The 16,217-nt window shown below is 36.6% G+C and overlaps 3 protein-coding genes and 1 pseudogene across 17 annotated transcripts; 3 read left to right on the plus strand and 1 right to left on the minus strand.

Moving 5' to 3' along the window:
* The first annotated feature begins 59 nt into the window (after positions 1–59).
* Positions 60–766, plus strand: LOC9307265. Its single transcript, XM_002871149.2, has one exon. It carries the CDS (start codon positions 123–125, stop codon positions 450–452), a length of 330 nt encoding a protein of 109 aa, XP_002871195.1. The 5' UTR covers positions 60–122; the 3' UTR covers positions 453–766.
* A 3,257-nt stretch (positions 767–4,023) lies between these two features.
* Positions 4,024–14,038, plus strand: LOC9307266 (probable methyltransferase PMT12). Of its 14 annotated transcripts, none has more exons than XR_002330896.1 (21): positions 4,024–4,757; positions 4,839–4,988; positions 5,074–5,344; positions 5,608–5,718; positions 5,982–6,141; positions 6,353–6,610; positions 6,703–6,825; positions 6,947–7,024; positions 7,126–7,418; positions 7,658–8,256; positions 8,756–8,902; positions 9,726–9,843; positions 9,930–10,030; positions 10,200–10,289; positions 10,540–10,578; positions 10,953–11,327; positions 11,670–12,404; positions 12,494–12,725; positions 13,025–13,141; positions 13,326–13,457; positions 13,554–14,038. XR_002330896.1 is itself a non-coding variant. In XM_021020275.1 (9 exons), the coding sequence occupies exons 1-9, from the start codon at positions 4,119–4,121 to the stop codon at positions 7,379–7,381; spliced, it is 2,046 nt and encodes a 681-aa protein (XP_020875934.1). In that variant the 5' UTR covers positions 4,025–4,118; the 3' UTR covers positions 7,382–7,548. The 14 variants fall into 14 exon arrangements, 1 of the variants encoding a protein (XP_020875934.1); XR_002330893.1 differs by having other exon boundaries at positions 13,326–13,445; XR_002330895.1 differs by having other exon boundaries at positions 13,373–13,445.
* Positions 8,941–14,076, plus strand: LOC110227856 (annotated as a pseudogene).
* LOC9307267 (tropinone reductase homolog At5g06060) lies at positions 14,047–16,007 on the minus strand. 2 transcript variants are annotated; one of them, XM_002873188.2, is made up of 5 exons: positions 15,868–16,004; positions 15,436–15,643; positions 14,858–15,074; positions 14,670–14,776; positions 14,047–14,475 (listed from the first exon to the last, which is right to left on the minus strand). In XM_002873188.2, exons 1-5 carry the CDS (start codon positions 15,936–15,938, stop codon positions 14,290–14,292), a joined length of 789 nt encoding a protein of 262 aa, XP_002873234.1. In that variant the 5' UTR covers positions 15,939–16,004; the 3' UTR covers positions 14,047–14,289. The 2 variants fall into 2 exon arrangements, with proteins under 2 accessions (XP_002873234.1, XP_020876023.1); XM_021020364.1 differs by lacking the exon at positions 14,670–14,776 and having other exon boundaries at positions 14,384–14,475; positions 15,868–16,007.
* Positions 16,008–16,217: the final 210 nt, after the last annotated feature.

Consider the following 16,217-nt stretch of genomic DNA (forward strand, 5'->3'; position numbering starts at 1 on the left):
ATCTCTCTTTAATACGGCAACTAGCATGTTAAAACTTGGGAAAGTTTTATAAGGTGAAGTCATTTCCATATTCCATTGACCATTTTACCAATAACCAAGTGAATATCATTAAATTCAAAGAGATGGGAAACAAGGATTCGAAAGGCTCTTCTTCTACAACCAATCCGAAAGGGGAGATTGCTGCTGCATCTCAGCCTCAACTGCAACCACAGTCACCGCTATTGATCCGAAAATCGCAACCACAGCAACCATTACCACCACCCTCATCTGAGATGCCTCTTCTCTATCCTTGTTACAAAAAAGAAGACTATGAGAAAATGAGCGAAGAGACAATCGATCTGCTCTTAGCGACTTACGGAATCATGACAGTCCCCGGCGATTTGGCTAACAAGAGAAACTTTGCTTTTGAAACCTTTCGTTGGGATCATAAGAACAATCACCCCAAAGCTTAACAACTACTTGTATAGAATAATGAAACTAACGTTTTATGATTGGACCTAAACACATTCATAATTCTTTCATCAATTCACAAGAAAATATAAATCAAAATGCTACTAGTTGTACAATATCGAATATTATAATCACTTTAGCATCTCTTGAACAAGTTTCAGGGGAAACAAAAAGAGAGTAGGAAATTGACACTTGTCTCAGTAACAGGATTCAAAATTACAAAGGAGGCAGAGCACAATGTTAGTTAGATAACCAGAAGCAATGGTTGCAGATAAAACAAATCCTAACAAAGAACATTCCTTGCTTTTTTGTAATAGATATAGATAATAAAGAGAGTAGTATCAGCATAACTTCTTCTACAAATGTGGAGTCTAAGCAAAAGTGTCAAAAAAGGAAACAACAGAAGAGTAAAAAGAAAAAGGAAACTTGAATCACAAACATAGGCGAAAAAAGGAAATTACACAGACTTGAAAAAAAAAAGGAAATTACAGAGAGACTTGAAAAAAAAGGAAATTACACAGAAGATGAGTCTATAAATATAGAGTCTCTTCTCTGTGTCTATTCGTTTTAGTATCAATCGTCACAAACCAGAGAAAGACAAGAGTTATAGAGTGAAAAGATTGCAATTACATGCTCTGTTTTTTTTAGCATTCTCTTCTTCGGTTCATGTTTCCTTTGCTTCTTCTATTTCATATTCGACTCCAACGTTTGATTTTTTTGTTTCTCTTCGCCAATAAGAAACGAGCGTGATGGAAGATGAGCTCGTCGTTTACAATCACTGAAGCGAGATCATAGATGTTTGTGTTTGTGCGATCTCTCTTCTCCGCGGCCGGTTCTTCGTGACTCGTGACGGCTGGTCATGTGGTTTCTAAGAAACTCTACGACGAATACTGAGGAGGTGGGTGCTACATCCTCGTCGGAGATGACCGGAGAGAGGCAAGATACGTATGCCGGTGACTGTGATGAAAATTAGAGATCTACATATGTGCAAAGCCCAAAACAACATTCCAGCCCATAAAACAAGGTCAATTTCAGCCCATCTCTCTTCTTTTTTTCTTTTAGTTTAGAAAATTAATAAATTTAATACTTTTATACGCTTAAAATTCTAATTGCAAGTTTATAGATTTTAGTAAAATAATTCTAACGGATTTTAAAAGTTTTTTTACAATTTTCCATTTCTTTTCTTTCTTTTTATTTTTAAGTGTAAAACTAGTATTTTAGCTTTTAAATTGTTATAATTCTAAATTATAGAAATTTGGATGATAAATTTACAAGACGATGTGAAACTAACCGGATTTTGGATCCCGTCATTGATCGTTAGCGATTCCACAAATTCAACTTGTTTTTGCATCGTTATGTAGATTTAGTATACAAGTTTCTAATTTTTTAGAAATATTTTAATTTTTTCCATGGATTTTAAAAGGTTTTTTTCCCAATTTTCATTCAATTTTTTTTGTTTTAAAACTGATGTTTTTTAGCTTTAAATTTTTTCAATTTTAAATAATAGAAATTTGGATGATATATTTATAAAACGATGTGAAACTAACCGGATTTTGGATCTCGTCATTGATCGTTAGCGATTCCACAAATTCAACTTGTTTTTGCATCGTTATGTAGATTTAGCATACAAATTTCTATTTAAAAAAAAAAAAGATTTTCAATTTTTTTTTTTTTTAAAACTGATTTTCTTTAGCTTTTAATTTTTAAAGTTTTAAAATAATAGATATTTGGATAGTAAAGTTACAAAATGATGTGAAAGTAACAGGATTTTTTATCCCATCATTGATCATTAGTGATTCCACAAATTCAATTTATTTTCGCATCGTTATTTAGTGATTCCACAAATTCAAATTTATATAGTGATTATATGTAATATTTTTTCATTTGTAAACTTTTTTATATGTATTGCATAATTTAAAATACATGAAAAGGAAATTGAGAGGCGTTCTAAATGTTTCAATCAAAATTTTTAATGATTTAAATATATTTTTATCATATTTTAATCCAAAATATCAAATTAATTTCTTTTCAATGCATTTATGATTTGTCTTTTATTAAAATGTTATTAATAAAACATTGTAGTTTTTGAAAAACAGAACAAAAAATAAACAAATTGACAAAAAATAAAAGGAAAATTTAAGAAAACCATATGCAAAATATAAGAAAATAAAAATTAAAAATGATAAAGGATAAAAGTCGTATGTTCAAATTTGAAAATTCAAAATAACAATAGATGAAATTTTTGGTTCAAATTTGGAGATACTTTCAAAAGTAACACATATATTAGATGTTTTTTCAAAAATATCGTTGTGTACGTAAATTTTCAATAATATCACTTTTTACTGTTTATAAGATAGTTATAAAACTTTTATAATATTTTGTAGAAGTTTTATCATTATTATAGGAGTAAGCACTAGCTGAAATCAAAATTTTGTGATGCTTAACTGCTAGTTATAAAACTTTTATAATTTTATGTAGAAGTTTTCACGTTTTTGAAAAATAAATTTATAATATAAACACAGGTTTGTTATATATTATCTATTTTTCTTAAATTGATTTATATGGTATCTTCAAATCACTATTTTTCTTATTGATATATTATTTACAAAAACAATATCAGAAAATAATTGGACCTATTAACTCTTTTACAAAAAACTTTTTAGTTTTCATGTTGTCTTTATAAACTAATTTGAATTTTACAATTATTTGGACCTACATACACTATGGTGGACATCAAGAGTCCACCACAATATCAGTAACAGGATTCAAAGTTACAAAGGAGACATAGCACAATGTTAGTTAGATGACCGGAAACAATAACTGCTAAATGGATCGAATCGCGCCATATCGTTGAGTTTGTTATGAATTTTATTAAACCGAGATTAGATTCGGACCCAACATCTGTTGATGTCAGGAATGATTATTTTGAAGATAGCTTTCGTTTTTCCGTCTGGTAGAGATATCGTAGGCGTAGCAGCCTACTTTTATCCTCTTGGATCATGTCTCTCTTGGAACAATTCTCGGGGGTGGGTGCAGCCTCAAAGTCACATTTTAATGATACATCTCAAATAATGCATTTGATCAATTTCATAATTGCTTATCTTAGATTTGGTCCCAACTACGCGTGTTACTTCTTCTTGCGCTTTCTTTAAAACATCAGGATACTTCAATGCTACGAATTGGCACAAATGTACTCTACAATTGCATCAAATTTCAGGGTTTGTTGATGCCCTCTTTCTATCAATATTTCAGCAGTTGGTCTTTCTTTATGCTGATTGTGTGTGATCTGTTCTTGTTGCGGTTACGTTCACAGGACGTTACAAACACAATGTTCAGCTTCAGCTTCTCCGGCGGTTCCTGATCGAGGAGAGAATGTTGCGGCATGTTAATCACCATCAACTTACCGAGGGTTCGTACAATACGAACGGTTAGACAATTTCAATTAATACATATTGTGAATGGGAAAAAAAATAAGTTGAAAAGATGGAGAAAAATTCTTATACAATCTATTCCGTAAAATATATTTGTAAATTAAAAAAAAAACTTATCCATTTAATGGATAGTAAAAAAAAAAAAAAAAAATCTTCTTCACTACCAGTCTGAGGATTCCCGGGAAAGTAAAGAAACTTGCACTGCTAACACGTAATGCTTCTGAGAATTCGAAGCTAATGAAGCTCTTCGTAAGTAGCAATCTGCTCAGAAACTCTGTTTTCTTCAAGATCTCCGCCTTTGTTTTGATCTCCGTTGCTTGTTTCTTCCTCGGTAAACATTGGTCTGAGGATGGCTTCCGCCGTCTCATCTTCTTCTCCGCCGAGCCTTCTCGATCCCCCATTGTCGCACTCTCACCTGATTTCGGAAAAACGTATAACATCTCTGATTTGATCTATGAGAGTCACCCGATTTTGCCTCCGTCTTTGTCACCGCCGCCGCCGCCAGATTCTGTTGAGCTGAAGGTGTTTGGGATCGTTAATGAGAATGGAAAAATGTCTGATGAGTTCCAGATTGGTGATTACGACGCTGAATCGGTGGAGACGTTGGGGAATCAGACGGAATTCGAGAGTAGCGACGGTGATATTAAATCCACCACGGCTAGAGTTAGTGTGAGAAAATTCGAGATGTGTTCGGAGAATATGACGGAGTACATTCCTTGTTTGGATAATGTAGAAGCCATCAAAAGGCTTAATTCGACGGCGCGTGGAGAGCGATTTGAGCGGAATTGTCCTAAAGAAGGAATGGGGTTGAATTGCACCGTTCCTGTTCCCAATGGGTACCGTCCTCCGATTCCGTGGCCGGGAAGCCGTGATGAGGTATTTGTGAAGCTCTCTGTTCTGATTTTGTTTTTGGTTGATTGTGTATTGTCAAGGGAAAGTTCTGATTTTGATTTACAGGTGTGGTTCAACAATGTTCCACATACTAAACTTGTTGAAGATAAAGGTGGTCAAAACTGGATTTACAAAGAGAATGACAAATTCAAGTTTCCTGGTGGTGGTACTCAGTTTATACACGGGGCTGATCAGTACTTGGATCAGATCTCTCAGGTTATTTGATTTTTATGTCTCAGTGTGAGAATTATTTGCATCATTGGAATCTGAAGTTACTGTGTTTTTGTGGTTGTATGTATAGATGATTCCTGATATCAGCTTTGGTAATCATACACGAGTTGTTCTTGACATTGGATGCGGTGTGGCAAGTTTTGGTGCCTACTTAATTTCACGAAATGTCTTGACTATGTCTATAGCTCCAAAAGATGTTCACGAGAACCAGATACAATTTGCTCTCGAGCGTGGTGTCCCTGCAATGGTGGCAGCATTCACAACACGGAGATTGTTGTACCCAAGCCAAGCTTTTGATTTGGTTCATTGTTCAAGATGTAGAATCAACTGGACTCGTGATGGTATGCAAATCTTTTATGCCACCGTTTTACTTATTACAATGTTACACCATAAATCTTATTCCAATTCGGCTGCACAAACTTGTTACTGGTTCCTTCCACCATGTTCAGCTCTTTTAGTTTATTCACAAAGTTAGAGCTACAACTGTGCTCTGATAGCTGCTGTGTCATTTAACATCAAACCTTAAGTAAAAAAGGTGAAACTGAACACCAAGTATTTCTAAGCTGACAGATTTTCCTGTATTGTCATTGTTTTTGATATGAAGATGGGATCCTGCTCCTTGAAGTTAATAGGATGCTTCGTGCCGGAGGATATTTTGTTTGGGCAGCACAACCTGTATATAAGCATGAAAAGGCCTTGGAAGAACAGTGGGAAGGTATCATCCATGCAGCTTAATATTTCATTTCTGCGTTCATGAAGTATCAGTTTTGGTTATACAAGCATGAGAATGCTCTAAAAGCTACTACCTACACTACATTGCTGAATTAAAAAAAAATTCCATATCCTTGATTTCGTTTGCCTATCCGAAGGCATTTAGAGAAAGTTTCTTTTGGTCAGCAAGGATATATATATATAGTCTATTTTTTTATACCATGATTGTATGTGATATAGTAAGATGAATTTTTTTCGTTTTTCCAGAGATGCTAAACCTTACCACTAGGCTATGCTGGGTTCTTGTAAAGAAGGAAGGATATATAGCTATCTGGCAGAAGCCTGTAAATAACACTCGTTATCTTAGTCGTGGTGCTGGACTCACTCCTCCTTTGTGCAATTCTGAAGATGACCCAGATAATGTTTGGTATGTTTGTGCTACCTTAAATTTTCCACTTCTTTTAGCTGCCAAATTAAAAATTAACATCGAGAAACTGCTTTGGTTCCCAATCTTGACATTGACTGTTCGACTTGTTGGTGCGCCTTGCTTCTATTCCTTAGGCTAAGAGTTGTTTGATTCAGCAACTTCTTGTATCCTAGGGGTTTTTCACCTGTGAACGATGCTGTGATTATGTTAGGTACGTGGATCTGAAGGCATGCATTACTAGAATTGAAGAAAATGGATATGGAGCAAATCTTGCTCCTTGGCCAGCTCGTTTACAGACCCCACCGGATAGGCTGCAGACAATACAAATCGATTCTTACGTAGCCCGAAAAGAGCTCTTTGTAGCTGAATCAAAGTACTGGAAAGAAATAATATCAAACTATGTAAATGCCCTACACTGGAAGCAGATAGGACTCAGAAATGTCTTGGACATGAGAGCTGGATTTGGCGGGTACGTTTTCTCATCGCTATACTCTCTCATTAGACACAGCCAAAATGGCTACTTCATATATTCTTGAGTTTCTAACTTCCTATTTTTGGTAGATTTGCAGCTGCATTAGCTGAGCTAAAGGTTGATTGCTGGGTTCTCAACGTTATCCCAGTCAGTGGTCCCAACACATTACCCGTTATATATGACCGTGGACTACTAGGCGTAATGCATGACTGGTATGAAGACTTCTTACTCCAAAAACACAACCATATCAAACTAATAGGACCGTTATTCCTATAACACACAATAACATTGTATAAATTGGCACTGCTTAAGACATCGATAATTTTCTTTCAGGTGTGAGCCATTCGATACTTACCCGAGAAGCTACGATTTGCTGCATGCCGCGGGTCTATTTTCCATTGAAAGAAAAAGGTAACAACAGCCATTCTGTTTTGCAAATTAAATAAACTCATCTAGCCTTTTTCCCATTTGAAAGTATTGTAAACTTTGTTCTGGCTGGTGGCCTTGTTCAGGTGCAACATGACAACGATGATGCTAGAGATGGACAGGATTTTGAGACCTGGAGGACGTGTATACATACGGGATACTATCAATGTAATGAGTGAGCTTCAAGAGATTGGAAACGCAATGAGGTGGCACACGAGCTTACGTGAAACTGCTGAAGGACCTCACGCAAGTTACAGGGTTCTCGTATGTGAGAAGCGGTTAGAATCGTCTGAGAAGCGTCGGACCAAGAAGAAGAGGAAGACTAAAGGAAAAAGAGCTTGACATGTCCATAAAATACAAACAATTTTCATTGATAATGGTTAGTTTAGTTGGGAGGCTTTTGGAATTTTAGAAAAGTTAGGGACTCTAAAACAAACTCTAAATTGTTTGTGAGGATTTGGCTAATAACCCTCTTTCACGTTGATTGAAACCGGCTTAAACTCACTAAACCCAAATATTTCACCTGTTGTTTACATAATCTACGAAGAGTCGACAAGACAATACTGGTTGATCCATGATCTAAATAACCTTGGTTATGGTTCTCCCAAACTCATACAGCCCATGGAGCTGAGCTTGGGGAGAAGGAACTTTGGGTGGCCGTATGAGGTAGTTGAGGATGTGAAAAGGTAAGTAGAACCTAATCCTGACTCCGGAAAAAGCTCTTCTTCTTCGAGGTACGTTTGATTTTTACTCTTTTTGCTGTCTAAATTTCCCGTTGGGATGTTGACAAACCATGGAAACTGCCAGCAATTTTCTGTCCAGAATTTGCTGATTCCGTAAGGGAAATATGTTTACATGGTTCGGTTTACATGGTTTTGAAATTATAATTGATTTCTGTTCGGTTTAAATTGGTTTTGAGAAGAAAACAAAAAAACATTAATAAGTCACGCGATGGAAATTTTGGAGAGAAGTGCGTCGATCGAAATAGGCATGATTCCGAAAGGTAAACCCCTTTAGGAATTGCTCTCACTCGCGCAACGCGCACTTTGTGCGAGTGGGTGTGAAATAGAGCCTTCTGATTGGCTTAAAAACTCTAAAAAAAGTGAAATAGTATACATGTTGCTCCTCCTCTTTTATATATTTTGCTTCTTCTTCTCTGTTTTGAGGCAAAAACACGAAGAGCTCACAATAAGATTCATGCTTTCAGATTTAGACTGGTGAGTGCTAAAATCTATATAAACCTTAATCATTGCTAATCTTCTTTGTTCTTATCGAATCTACAGTTCTGGTATGATTTTTATTCGTCCTGTTTTGTTTTGACTTTGTTGCCGAGAAATTTAACTAAAACTAGTAAAGCTAAGCTCGTTTGTCATGTTTAATTTGGAGCAATGAATCGTTTTTCTTCCTCTATTGGATATAGATTTTTTTTATAATTTGGAACCACGGAAGTAGATATCTTCAGGAATCTTCTTGGCTTGATTCTGAGTTTTTGGAATTTCAAAGTTTAATCATTTCCTACACTTCTTGCAAATAGAATGTTCAAAGATTACTGTGATTTGGATCCTTTTATACACTTGTTAGTTTGTGATTTTATCTGAAATTCCACACTCTTAGTTAACTTTACTAAACCATTTGATTGCCAAAGTATATATATGCTTCATAGTATGATCTAATGATAATATGAATGTCTATTTGTGGCATAAAATTCTATCTCAGGAAAAGAAAATTCAGAAGCTTAACGAGCTGGTCCGAGATCCAAGGAGGCAGTTATTGCAATGCAGAAATGAAAATTAGGTTGAGTTGACGGAGCTAGAAACTGAGATGATCAGCTATTAGTAACAGGTGTTTAGCTCCATATTACAGGTACATTCTTTTCCCCTAGTACATCTTTCTGTGTAGTGATGCATGATTTGAAAGCATTCATTGACTTAAGAGTTACTATTGATGGATACCTCGAAGCTCGAAAGAAGAAAATGGAAGAAGCTCTTAGCAGCTTTGATTTCAAAGAAGTTGCAGCTTCGCTTTCTGATCCCATCACACCAACATTGACTCAACACCAGTCTAGTGGGTTTTCACCACATGATTTGTTGGCTGAATTGTGTGAGAGAATTAAAACCTTACCCAAAGCTGAAGTCACCAATATATTCTTCAGATCTATTGCCATTGCCTTGCTGAGAGGTAACATAAGGAAATATAAATTGGAGAGAACTAGTGATACTGGTAAAGCAACTATCAAAAGAGTTGCTGCAACTCTAGGGATTGAAATCAGAGACAAGTGTCACAAAAAGCTTGTTCTAACAAACAAAACTGTGACTTTCTCAAGAATGATAGCTCTTATCCCTCACTTGGCAAGCCAGCTAATTATCTCTAAGGAGAGCCTTTTTGTCAAAAAGTTTGCTCCTTTCATTAATGCCATTAGTTTCCTGCTCAAACTCATAAGCTTCCTATTGCTATGCTTCATTCTGGATTTGCTGGTCTGATTCCGAGAGAAAGTGATGATATAGAAATGATAGACCTCATCTGCATGTGTCACTCTGCTTCTGTGGATGAGTTCTCTCTTTTGATTACTCCTCAAGAACATAGAAGTTTTCATGCAATGTAAGAGAATCGGAAAAGATATACCGAGGCTGCCCTCCTCTCCTATGTTATTTATTGATAAAGGTTTGTACTTGCTTCATTTTTTCAGTCACCGGAAGTTCGAATTTGGTTTCTGATGGGATCTAAACAAGTATCAAAGTCTAGAATTGCTGGATTTAGCAAGTAGACTGCTATGTCACAGTCCCAGTTCGTTTTCGTCCACTCAGGTGAATGGCGATTCCGCTGTGTAGGATTCAAACACTTTGTTTAATGTTTTATCTGTGGATTATTGACATTGGTTTATTCTTGACAGTAGTCCAAGGGAAATCCAACAAGGAGAGAAGATTGCATGGTATGCAGATGGGGAAACAATTGTGAGGAATTAGCATAATCAATCAATAGCTTATGCATATGGTTAGTTCTAACAGTTTGACTAGTGTTCATTGGTTTCTGTACCAATCATAAATGTTGTTATGTGGAATAGACTGAAGTTTCCTGCATCATGAATCAAGACCTAAACTAAACTAGATGTCAAAGTCCAATCTGCCATATTGTTTCTTAAAATTTCTGTCCTTTCTTACAGACCGTGTTTTCGGGCCTACGACGACTACACGCTATATCTATTATGTTGCTACTCAGCATGTCGTTCATGGTGCTACGGTGGGGATCAATGGTATGGAGTAAACACCTTTTATTGGTCGGTCTAGTTAAGACACTATTCTTAGAAGATAAAAAGTAGTTATATTATCAAAGCTTACCCCAAGCTACAATAACATGAACAGTTTGCATGAGCATTCATTTAGAAAACGAGATCTTTGAGATGCCAAACTGTATCTAGTGCTTCTTCTAGTCTTAAGAACACCTTGAGTTATATTTCTTTTGCCAATTTGATTTTAATGAAGTGAGTGTTAATCCAACCACAGGGACCATTTTCGCATATGGAGTGAACTCACACTATGCATGTAAGATTCACTAATCATGATATTTCTTACTTTTCATCTTATTATAATAAAACGTATTAGGTTACTACCTTGTACAATGTACTTCAATGTGTTATCCCAGACATGCTTCTATGTCAGAGAGTCATTTATCTCGTCCTTCGTTCCTGGCTAGTCTTGTAGTAGCCATAACGATTTGGCTATTCTCTTTCTAGCTAGTGTTGCTGTTGACCTTATAAAGCCTTTTCTTTGACTCTAGTTAGCATATAGCTGCATTCTTTAGGTTAGTGCTCTGCTTTACACACTTTTCAACCTAGTAGAATTTTTCTCTTATGGACACCCATGATCCGTACATGGTCCTGCCCTAATGCCGGATGATTTCACACACTTCATTTCAGGGACCATGTTTACGTTTGAAGATGTGCATGAAATAGAACAATTTTATCTCATGAAGACAGTTTTGTTTGGTTTAAATGTCAGAGGGACCAAAGATCTCCAGGTATAATACCATCAGCCGTGAAAGATGCTTTCCGCATTATACAAGAGGTACTTCTTAGGTTGTTGATTAGTCGAATTCCCTGGCCTAAGTGCTAGCTATTCTACCTGCTTTTCGTCTCTCCTTTCACTATATATCCTGTTCACCAGTGGTGCAAATGATAGTCAGATTCTGCTTTTGATATATCTTAAAATCCATAAGGTTCATTTTACTTGAGGTTGTCAATGATTTATTGAACCCAGCAGGACAAAATTTGAGGAATAGAGAAGATGAGCAGGTACTTGTTTCAGTATTTGATCCTCTTATTAACTTTCTGTTGGTGACATGCATAGTGCTTATTTCACTGTCTTATTTGTTACTATAGTGCTTATCATAGAATCCTAAAACCTTGCACACCATATTTGTTTAATTAGAGGTGACATCTTTTCTCGTACTTTCATTTTCTTATAAATGAAATTCTCTGGGCAATGTGAAAAGTGGCCTGATTATCAATATTTGAATGTTCTAGGTTACATTTCTTATTCAAGTACACTAGAATTGATCCTGTTGAGTGTTGACTACTTGTATCGCTTTGCCCTCTACAATTCTGCAATGAATCTCTCATTATTGCCGATTGTAGGGAAATTTTATTGAAGGGATTGAAGAAGAAGTTGGTCTATCCCTTGCTCATGCGCTTTCTCTTATAGCAGCTGGCACTTCCATGTAAATTTCGGTTCGGTTTACAATGGTTTTAAAATTACAATTGATTTTCGGTTCGGTTTATATTGGTTTAAAAACGAAAAAAAAAAAAGAAAAGAGTCACGCGATGGAAATTTTGGAGAGAAGTGCGTCGATCGAAATAGGCATGATTCCGAAAGGTAAACCCCTTTAGGAATTGCTCTCACTCGCGCAACGCGCACTTTGTGCGAGTGGGTGTGAAATAGAGCCTTCTGATTGGCTTAAAAACTCTAAAAAAAGTGAAATAGTATACATGTTGCTACCTCCTCTTTTATGTTCTTATATATTTTTCTTCCTTCTCTCTCGGTCTGAGGCAAAAACTAGATTCATGCTTTCAGATTTTGACTGGTGAGTGCTAAAATCTGTATAAACCTTGATTATTGCTTATCGTCTTTTTTTTTCTTATCGAATCTATACTTCTGGTCTGAATTATTTGGTGTTTTTTTGTCCTGTTCTGATTTTGTTTTTGGTTGATTTTGTATTGTCAAAGGAAAGTTTCTGATATTTGTTTACAGGTGTGGTTCCACATAGTCGACTTGTTGAAGACAAAGAAAATGACAAATACAAGTATCCTGGTGCCTGGTGGTGTACTCAGTTTATACACGGAGCTGATCAGTACTTGGATCAGATCTCTCAGGTTAGTATGTTTTTAAGACTCAATGTTAAAAATATTTGCATCTGTATTCACGTGAATCTGATGTTGCTGTAATTTTATATGTACATTAGATGATTCCTGATATCAGCTTTGGTAATCATACACGACTTGTTCTTGACATTGGATGGGGTGTGGCAAGTTTTGGTGCCTACTTAATGTCTTGGCTATCTCCATAGCTCCAAAACATGTTCATCAGAACCAGATACAGTTTGCTCTTGAGCTTGGTGTTCCTGTAATGGTGGCCAAGCCAAGCTTTTGATTTGGTACTTTGTTCAAGATGTCTAATCAACTGGACTCGTGATGGTATGCAAAACTCTTATGCCACCGTTGTTTACTTATTACAAAGTTACAGACATAAATCTTATTCCAATTTGGTTGCACAAACTTGTTACCCATTCCTTCCACCATGTTTAGTTATTATTGCTCTTTTGATTTATACACAAAGTTATCAATCTGTGCCCCCCTAGAGCTAAGACTGTGCTCTGCTAGCTGATGTGTCATTTAATGTCAAACTTTCAAGTAATAATGTGAAACTGAACATCAAGTACTTCTAAGCTTTTACTGACAGATTCTCCTCTATTGTCATTGTTTTTCATTTGAAGATGGGATCCTGCTCCTTGACGTTAATAGGATGCTTCATGCCGGAGGGTATTTTGTTTGGGCAGCACACGCACAACCTGTATATTTTCATGAAAAGGCCTTGGAAGAACAGTGGGAAGGTATCATCCATGCTGCTTACTATCTCATTTCTGCGTTCAGGAAGTGTCACTTTTGTTATACAGTACAAGCATTCCAACCAATGCACTTTTGGCTGAAAATTCTCAAATTTCTAGGGAGGAAGCTCTAAAAGATACTATCTACACGACACTGCTGAATTAATATATTTCCATATTCTTGGTTCAGTTTGCCTATCACAAGGCATTTACAGCAAGTTTCTTTTGGTCTGCAAGGATATAGTCTCTTAATTGAGAGCAAGTTTCTTTTGGTCTGCAAGGATATAGTCTCTTAATTGAGATCATGCTTGTATGTGACTTAGTAAGATGGATCTTTTTCCGTTTTTGAGAGATGCTAAACCTTACCACTAGCTGTGCTGGGTTATTATAATGTTTGTTGGTTGGTGGCCTTGTTCAGGTGAAACATGACAACGATGATGCTAGAGATGGACCGGATTTTAAGACCTCGAGGACGTGTATACATACGGGACACAATCAATGTAATGAGCTAGATTCAAGAGATTGGAAACGCAATGAGGTGGCACATGAGCTTATGTGAAACTGCTGAAGGACCTCACTCAAGTTACAGGGTTCTCTTATGTGAGAAGCAGTTTGAATCGTCTGAGAAACGTCGTACCAAGAAGAAGAGGAAGACTAGAGGGAAAAAAGCTTGACATTTACATAGAATGCAAATGATGGGCTACAAGTTTCTGGGGATCTTTGATCAATGGTTAGTTTAGTTGGGAGGCTTTTGGAATTTTAGAAAAGTTAGCGACTCTGAAACTGTTTGTGAGGTTTTGGCGTTTAACCCTCTTTAACGTTATTGAAACTCACTTAACCCAAATATTTCACATGTTGTTGACATAATTTAGGAAGAGTCACAAGGCAACACTATATGATGCATGATGGTATGTTTGTCAATGAAAATACTCTGTTCCATATACCTAAATCAATGACAAATGTTGTAGATCTACATAAACTGGTGCATAACTGTGCCTTGATTTATTTAACGGCTATATTAGGAAAACCAATGTGAAGATAATTCACATTATTACTACAAGTTTAAAGAAGTCATAAAAGGTAAACAAGACCAACGGGCAAAAACCTCACGAGGATTCTTGCTTTACTAGTAACGTTGATATGAGAGATTTTGGCTACATGGTGTAGCTAAAACCGTTGACAGTGAATCCTCCATCGACGGATATGACCTGTCCGGTAATGTAAGATGCTGCGGGAAGGCAGAGAAAGGCAACCAGTGATGCGACTTCCTCTGGTTCTCCAACGCGCCCAAGTGGAGTCCGTGAAACTACCGCCTCAACAAAATCTTTCTTCTCAAGTAGCTGCATAAGAACATCATAACAATATCAAATCGTTAATTATCTGATATTCACATAAATCATCTAAGTGAACATCAGAAGCTACATAATATTCATGGTTTTTATCTGCCAACCCATAACCTTATTCTCCTACAGCTTTATCAATCTAAGTGAAACAATGTTCCATATGCGTTATTTTAGGGCATAATATAGTATACCGTTTCCACAAGTGAGGTCTTGATGTACCATGGCGCCACGCAATTGGTTCTGATGTTGTCCCTTGCCCACTCGCAAGCTAGATTTCTTGTAAGCTGATTAAGTGCTCCTAAAAAAACAACCCTAATGTTACCTACTTTTACCATCCTTTATTTTCGGTTTCTCTGAAAAATGAAGAACATAGACTCACCTTTAGTTGCACCATAGATAGATCCACTTTGAAGATGCACCAGGCCAGCTACAGAGGAGATGAACACAATGCTTCCGACACCAGATGCTTTTAAAAGAGGATGAGCAATTTGGGATAAATGGAAAGCAGATTCTAAGTTGGTCGTCATGATTTTTGCATATTCCTCGCTTGAGTATTCAACTGTTGGTTTCCTGACATTAGTTCCAACATTGTTTACCTGAAAACAAAACAAAGTTGAGAAATTTTCAGAAGGGCAAAGAATGATTCAAACCCCTAACTTGTGCCTGTAATGTTGACCATGTTATATAAGATCTTGCATAATAGGTGGAAACTTACATGAGATCAACAATCATCACTATATGGTTCAACGATAAATCGTAAGCCTTAGATTACATGTATTGAATTGACAGATAGCTGATCATTACATGTATTAAACCATCACAAGTCTAATAAACTTACAAGGATGCTGAGCTAATTTGATATATGATTTCAAGATTTGGTGAAGATTCCAATGTGTAGAAACCTCATCAAAAAAGCATAGAAAACAAAAAAGTCTTTAGCAGGAGAAGGAAACTTACAAGGATGTTGAGCTTGCCGCTGAAGGCAGAAGAAGCTTCCTGAATCAACTTCTCCCTCTGATCCCTAACCGAAGCATCACAAACCGAACCAGACACCACTAAACCATTGGATTTCCAATCATTCAAGCATGCATTTAGCTCTTCCTGGTTCCTTGAACAAGTATGAACTTTTGCACCAAATTTTGCTAGTTCCTCCACTACTGCTCTCCTGAAGGGTGTACGCCGGGAAAAGAAAAAAAAAACAGAGATTATGCATTCAATACTATACTCATGCAAGTGATGCCATAAATTCGATTCAAATCTTGTTATAAAATGTCAATACAGAGGCTCAACAGGTTCAAGAGTTTCCTAACAATCACAGGATAAACCAAATCATGCCAGTCGTGAGATAATTGGAAGCCAATTATAAAAAAAAAGAGAGGAGAGACAAACCCGATTCCACGAGTCCCGCCGGTAACCAGAGCTGTTTTTCCGGCGAGAGACCATCTTTTGTCAGCTTCCATTGTCACGCTCACTCCTCCTTGGAATCTCTCACTGTCTCTCTTTTTGTGGATGTGTGAGTGAACGAACGAACGAACTGGTTGGGCTCAACTCCTATAAGAGCCTCAACTCCGAGATATTACTATTGGGCCTCAACTCACGATGGGTCCGTTTATGTGCTCACAGCCCATTACGTTCATTATATCCACTACCTTGAAATACACATACATAGGATGCAAATAGGTAAAACTGTAAAATTAGGATTTGGGTTGGTCAAATTGGATTACATACGGAGAGACACG

This window comes from Arabidopsis lyrata (genome assembly GCF_000004255.2).
Source record: "Arabidopsis lyrata subsp. lyrata unplaced genomic scaffold ARALYscaffold_6, whole genome shotgun sequence".
Classification (NCBI taxonomy): domain Eukaryota; kingdom Viridiplantae; phylum Streptophyta; class Magnoliopsida; order Brassicales; family Brassicaceae; genus Arabidopsis; species Arabidopsis lyrata.